Source organism: Oryzias melastigma, linkage group LG2 (assembly GCF_002922805.2).
Source record: "Oryzias melastigma strain HK-1 linkage group LG2, ASM292280v2, whole genome shotgun sequence".
NCBI classification, from domain to species: Eukaryota; Metazoa; Chordata; class Actinopteri; order Beloniformes; family Adrianichthyidae; genus Oryzias; species Oryzias melastigma.
In genome coordinates this window covers 2220514-2227926 of record NC_050513.1, presented here as the reverse complement: position 1 = coordinate 2227926, position 7413 = coordinate 2220514, and the positions used below count along the sequence as shown (strand labels likewise).

The 7413-nt window shown below is 40.1% G+C and overlaps 1 protein-coding gene across 1 annotated transcript in view; it reads left to right on the top strand.

The window, feature by feature from the left end:
- The window catches only part of LOC112140000 (dedicator of cytokinesis protein 3), a gene marked incomplete in the record, with an annotated part of 107245 nt that overhangs the window by 94599 nt on the left and 5233 nt on the right, over positions 1-7413 (top strand). Inside the window, 7 exon segments of the mRNA XM_024262888.2 lie at positions 394-510; positions 778-881; positions 1805-1940; positions 2044-2125; positions 2332-2450; positions 3084-3171; positions 3245-3364. Coding sequence (XP_024118656.1) covers positions 394-510; positions 778-881; positions 1805-1940; positions 2044-2125; positions 2332-2450; positions 3084-3171; positions 3245-3364 — 766 coding nt within the window.

Here is a 7413-nt window from a genome sequence, read left to right as displayed (position 1 = left end):
TAGGGGCAATTTAGAGTCATCAATCAACCTATGAAGCATGTTTTTGGACGGTGGGAGGAAGCCGGAGTCCCCGGTGAAAACCCACGCATGCACGGGGAGAACATGCAAACTCCACACAGAAAGGTCCCAGCTGGGATTCGAACCGGGGCCTTCTCGCTGTGAGGCAAGAGCGCTAACCACTGCACCACCGTGCAGCCCTTCTTATGATTATCATATATATATTTGTGATCATCCTGATTTTCTTTCTACATCTTTAAACTTTATGACATTCAGCCTCTGTGATGTTGTTTCTATGATCCACTTCAAACATCGGCTCCTATCAGAACATGATTTACTTTTCTACACTTGTTTGGGCTTCTAGTGTTTTAACAATAGACCTCCATATTCTCGCAGGTCCATATTTTAGGCTTGGGCCTGGCCGTGCACGAGAAGCTGGTGCACCCGGAAATGCGTCCCCTGCACAAGAAGCTGATAGATCAGTTCCAGATGATGAGGAACAGCCTCTGCCATGTGAGTCTACTGAAGCTGAAGAAAGCTGCAGGGGAGCCAAGAATACAAACTAAAAATAAGAGAATTGTTTCTTCCTCCTCTGAAAGCTCCTCCTTGATTCAGTTAATGTGGACTTCTGAGCCTGCTGATAAACTAGTTTTATTGAAGTCAATAAATTCCAGGATTTAAAATGTTCCTTTTTCATCTGTGACTTGAATCCTCCTCAGAAAGGTTTGTGCGTGTGAGCAGTGTGAGTATTCAGAGTAGTGCTTCTATGCCGCCCTGCAGGGTCTGCCTGGCTTAGACAAGGCTGGAACCATCCCCCCCAGAGGGATCTTGGCCTCCCACAGTCCCATGAGTCCAGAGAGCTTCAAGCTGATGCACCGCCACAGGTGAGCAGTCTGCAGGTAGACTTCAGTGAAGGTGAGGGGCAATCTGCAGGACTCTTGATGAGGGGTGGGGGTTTGTTTTCGGCCTTCATGCTTTTCATGACCCATGAAAACAAAATTCACATTTTTCAGCTGCAGAAGAAAAAATGTGCAAAATAATAAGAGATAAACATGAAACAAAAATGACGACAATGGTTTAACAGTTTCTCTTTGTGATGGAACCTCCAACCTGCACAGCTCCTCAGTTTCTGTTTGAACACAGAATTCCAGGTTTTCTGCTGCTTTTCCTGAATCTGTAGTGCTGTCCGAATCTACAATTCCAAAACATTGTGCCCTAAAAATGTCCTAGAAGTCTTTGTGAAAAACCTGTGTGCATCGATATGGACCACAATGCATTGTGTCTAAACAATTTTTGTGGAAAAAAGTGTTAACATTGTATTTTTTAATAAAAAAAAAAATCCACATTTTAATAATCAGAACACAGTAGAGTCATAAATAGACGTCATAAAATGCTCGTGTTGATTAGATTTTCACTTTGTGAAGTTGGTGTCCTCATACTTAAAAAAATCCCCAAAAATAGTGAGCATGGTGTCTGGATTCCTTTTTTATGAACAGTTTCTTAGTATTTAGGGACAGAGAATGGGAGCATAGCCCATGAGATGAGTTCCTGTGTCTTCTGTCTAAATTAATATAATATAAATATAATCTATTTCTCTCTTTCTTTCACTCCTGTGTGATTACTCCTTTGGTTTCTGCATGCTCTGGCTGCTGGTCTCTCCTCCTGGTCACTCTGGATGTTTCTGTTGTTATTTTGGGTTGCTCTGCTCTCTGCACGACTCTCTCCCCTCCTTTTCTTTTTGCTCAACCCTTTTTACACTTTAAAACCTCCTGCCCTGCACTCTTCTTTTCAACCGTCCCTCCTTCAGTCCCATCGCTGTTTTGACTCCTGTTCGCCTTTCTTCCCCTCCTGTCTTCTCGAACAATTCCAGTGAGTCTGGAAATCTGCTGATCCTGGCGGACGGTTTGGTGGTGGAGCATCCGGAGGACTACTACCGCATGCAGGTGCGTCTTTAGCAGATACGTGAACTCTACAACAAAATCCAACATTAAATTATGAATGGGATGTTTTTCACGTAGGATTTTCATCAATGCTTTCTTGCTGCAGGCAAGCCCTTCCTCCTCAAGTCTAAGCTCCACCCACTCAGCACCATCTCAGATGATAAACTCCAACCCCTCGTCTATTAGGGGTGAGCTTCTGACCGTAAAGATGCACTTTACGTTTTTACTAAAGCTTGAAATCTTTTTTGTTTTACAATAGTCCAGGTTTGAAGTTATTTTTCTTCATTATTTTATTTTCTGACTTTTAGATTTTGTTTTGGTTTGTTATTTTGTTATTGCGCGGGTGTTTGCTGTGTTATGGTGTTGATATCTTGTGCCTTCACTCCCCCTGCAGTGGGCTCCCCCTCCCTGCCGGACAAATACAGACACAACAGGGAAATGCTGATGCTGCTGCCGCCCCACCGGGACCGGCCCAGCAGCGCCATGTACTCCAACATCACCGACAACGGACAGGTGCTCTACCTCTGTGTGTGTCTGTGTGTGCGGTTCTTTTTAACGTTCTTAAACTGATAGGGACAGCACTACACGACAAGAAACAAGAACATTTGCCTTTTGTTTTTGTCACCTGGTTGTCTTCGTTGTGTCGTCTAGCTCCTCCCCTAGAGGAGCCTTTTAAAACCAGTTCTCAATTCATTCAGTGAGCCATGTTCTCATGTTTTAATGAGCTTTTGAAGAGCAACTCCGTCTGAATCCACGTGGATCTTACTGTTGACATGTTTTACTGATGATGCGTTTGGAAAGTCCTCAGTAAAATTAGTGAGAGATTTCTTTTAAAGCTTCTGGTTTTAAACCAATCACAGTAATAATTTTTAAAAAAAGCTCAGAAATGGTCTTCATCCCAACAGACACTTAACTGCAGAGGTGGTCTGCAGGTCTGGACTGTATTATGTTAAAGAAAACTCAGGACTTCTTAGAAAACGTCAATATCCTGGTGGTAGATATTTGATGGGTTTCCTGCATGTCAGTCAAATGAACCAAACTTATAACCTTCTTTGAAGTTCATGTCTCGAGGAACAATCAGCTGAAATCTCCTCAGAAAACTCTGTTTGACTCTTCGATCATCTTTGATGTTCTTCTGCTCTGCAGACACAGAACTTCCAGCGAGCGTTGTTCCACCAGGTGATTGGTCCGTGCAAACCCTGCAGTGACCCTAACCTGTCTGTGGCAGAGAAAGGTGAGTGGGCGTGTTTGTTTGAGGAGCTGATGCTGGATGGCTGCTCATTTGTCGGTCTACTCGTGTCTTTCAGTCCTCACTGCTCCCAGCAGCTGGAGTTTGGACAGTGGTACCAGAGAAGCCCTCCCCTTCTTCTCGTCACATGTGGGTGGAGTCATAGCACCACCTGTTCCTCCTCGCAACATTCCTCATGGTACGAAGCTGCTGTTCCAGGAGTCTTCAGACTCTCTGTGGAAGTCCAATTTGTATTTCTGATGAACTTTCAAACTTTGTGTAAAAAAATCTCTCATGTTGGAGAGTGAAACACAATGAACACACAATGGATAGACTATGAGCACACAATGAATAGACAATAAACACACAATGGATAGACAACACACAATGAACACACAATGGATAGACAATGAAAACACAATGAATAGACAAGGAAAACACAATGGATAGACAATGAACACACAATGAAAACACAACGGATAGACAATGAACACACGATGGATAGACAATAAACACACAATGGATAGACAATGAACACACGATGGATAGACAATAAACACACAATGGGTAGACAATGAACACACACTGGACAAAAAACGAATGCACCATATACACACAATGAATAGTCAATGAAAACACAATGAATAGACAATGAAAACACAATGAATAGACAATAAACACACAACGGATAGACAATGAACACACAATGAATAGACAATGAACACACGATGGACACACAATAAACACACAATGGATAGACAATGAAAACACAATGGATAGACAATGAACACACAACGGATAGACAATAAACACACAACGGATAGACAATGAAAACACAATGAATAGACAATGAACACACAATGGATAGACAATGAACACACAATGGATAGACAATAAACACACAATGAACACACAATGGATAGACAATAAACACACAATGAACACACAACGGATAGACAATGAAAACAGAATGGATAGACAATGAAAACACAATGAATAGACAATAAACACACAACGGATAGACAATGAACACACAATGAATAGACAATGAACACACGATGGATACACAATAAACACACAACGGATAGACAATGAAAACACAATGAATAGACAATAAACACGGATAGACAATGAACACACAATGAATAGACAATAAACGCACAATGGATAGACAATAAAAACACAATGGATAGACAATAAACACACAATGGATAGACAATAAAAACACAATGGATAGACAATAAACACACAATGGATAGACAATAAACACACAATGGATAGACAATAAACACACAATGGATAGACAATAAACACACAATGGATGGACAATGAACACACGATGGGTAGACAATGAACACACACTGGACACAAAACGAATGCACCATATACACACAATGAATAGACAATGATCACACAATGAATAGACAATGAACATACAATGAACACATAATAGACACACCATGAACACATTCTGAACCCTCTATGGAAACACCATTAACACAAAATGAACGCACAATGAGAACATCATGGACACACCCTAAATACACATACATATACAACATAAACACACATCTACACATCAGGAACAGATCATAGACACACCATAGATACACCTTGAACACACAATGAACACCATAAACCTATAACAGACACATCATGGACACAGTGAACGCACCATGAACACATCAAGAACTCACAATGAAAACATCATAGACACACTATGAACACACAACGAACACTAGGGCTGTGGATCGTTGCTTAGCTGAGTTTCTGATTCGATTCAAAAATCCATTTTAATGATTTAAAAATTTAACTACGATTCTTACTTTTTTAAAAATAATGTTTGTTGTTATGTGTTTGTCTTTTTACCAGATGTATGAAAATTGAAATTATTGGTATTAAATCATCATTTATACCTTTTTATTTAGATCAGGAGATCAGAATCAACAATACTGATAACACAGAGATTTAGATTGAAGGGAATTATGTTTTGTCATCTTACATTTTTGCTTTGTCAATATTTTGGTTAAGTTCAGCAGTAACATAACAATATGAAAAGCATAAATCATTGTTTTTGAAACCTAAAAATGTTCTCTGCAGTTTTTCCATCCTCAAAGTTCTTCAACATTTTATGTTCTAAGCATCATATTTTGCTGCAGAGCCCGTATGAAAAAGTCATTTTTTCCCTGCAGCAGAATCAGCTGATTCACATTGATTACATCCACGCTTCAGCTGAATGGAACGGGAAAAAAAGCTCTCGCTAGTCTTGCTTATAAACAGGAAGCTTCACCGACATGAAGATGTGTTTACTTCCTGTGACAATAGTGCAGCTCTTTTGGTTTTGTTTTAGTTAATAACTGTCATGGGCCGCTTGGTGGGGATTGAGCCACAGGACAAAAAGAGCTTCAAAAAAGGGTGTTTTATTTCACCCAACACAAAAAGACATGGGCCTGCATTAAAATGAGGCCAACTTAACAAAATGTAACTTAGAGAATCAAGAACAAAAGCTCAAACTAACTGAATCAAAACTGACCCCCTGACAGGAAACATGAGGGAGGTTTTATGATGGCTGATCAGACCAATGACACAATAGGGAGGGAATCACAAATACAAACTTTCAAACCTAAATATTAACTAAGGAAATAAATTACTAGTAATTTAGATTTTTAAACAAACAAAACTAAACGTATACCTCATAACAAGTTCAACATGTTTTAACAAAAGAAAACAATAGTCCAACTAATGAATAAACTTTGTTTCCCCTCCATCCTCAAATGGGAGTGTGCAGGAAGTGGTCCAGCTCTGCTTGTGCCACATCATCAGGAACTGTGCAGCTCCTCCCCCTGTCACATCAGGAACTCTTTTAGCTCCTCCCCCTTCCACCGCAACAGACTTCAGAAAACTCAAAAGAATAGAATTACTCAAACAAAATTAACTAGATGTGTGCACAGGTCATTAAGTTAATTTTGTTATGTGATGTGTAAAGTAAAATGATTTTATGTACCAGATTTTACATAATTTTGATTTTATGTAGGGATAAGCTGTAAGTTAACTAATACATTTTACAAAGAAAAAAATATATAACAAATGAACTAAACTTAAATGTGGGGCAGTGGGTTCTGCCCTCACAATAACTTAAAATCCAACATTATTCTGCATTTCAGAGCAATAATTACATCGTCCCAAGATAACTACTATATTTACAAAGATCGCAAATCAGTGATCTTTATATAATATTCGTACTCAGATTTTCGGGAGCAGATCACAAGTGTCTGAGCAGTCGGATACTCATTACAGCCCTAATGGACGCACCATTGACGTTAGGAATTTACAAGGAAAACCCTAGCAGAGGAACACACAGGTCACAACTACAGTGTTTGTTAGGGAGGTGGAGGTAGTTGCTTTGCAGGCAGATGCACAGAGTCGTAAAGTCAGACAGTTATTAGTAATCCAGGCTCCAAGCTCGGGGTGATGGTGATCGCTTACGTAGGACTCCAGAAGCAGCAGTGACAGAAGAAATCTCTGGAGGGTCGGTACTCAGGGTCGGTGCTCAGCTGCAGTGTTCCCTTGGTGCATGGCTGTTCACCTTTTTGGCAGATTTTTTTTAACTGTAGTTTTTTGCATGCGTTTTTTTTAACACACATTTAGTGCACATTGTGTTCTGCATCTTGATTGGCCGTAGACCTTGTCAACCAATCACCTCCGCGTCGAGTCTCCTCTCCAGATGTGTTTTGTTTGTCAAATTTACACCAACCTTTGATCGCCATTAGATCTTTGTTTTCATTGTATAATCTTAAATGTTCATGTCTGTCTAAGAAAAGTGGACCAAGTTTGCAGTGAGGAGTTTTACTGTCTTAACACTTCTATAACTCTTTGTGGATTTCAACTATTGCAGGTTGTAACTCCTGCAATAAACGAGGGAACTCTGCTAACAATTTAAAACCATGAAAAAAAGCTAAGATTGTCCGAATCCTCCTCAGTCTGGAGAACCACATTTATCTGAGATTCACTGAATCAATATGATTGTGAGACAATAATTCAAGCATACAACAGACACATTTTTGTTCAGACACACAAACTGTTGGACTCTTTTTTTTTTGTTTGTCTATTAGAACTTCTTGCACAAACCTGCTGAAACAAAACCTTCATCCACTCTCCTCTTCTTCTCTCTAATCTCCCTCCTCCACTCTCCTCCTGCTCTCCTCTCCTGCTATCCTCTCCTCCTCCTGCTCTCCTCCTCTCCTCCTC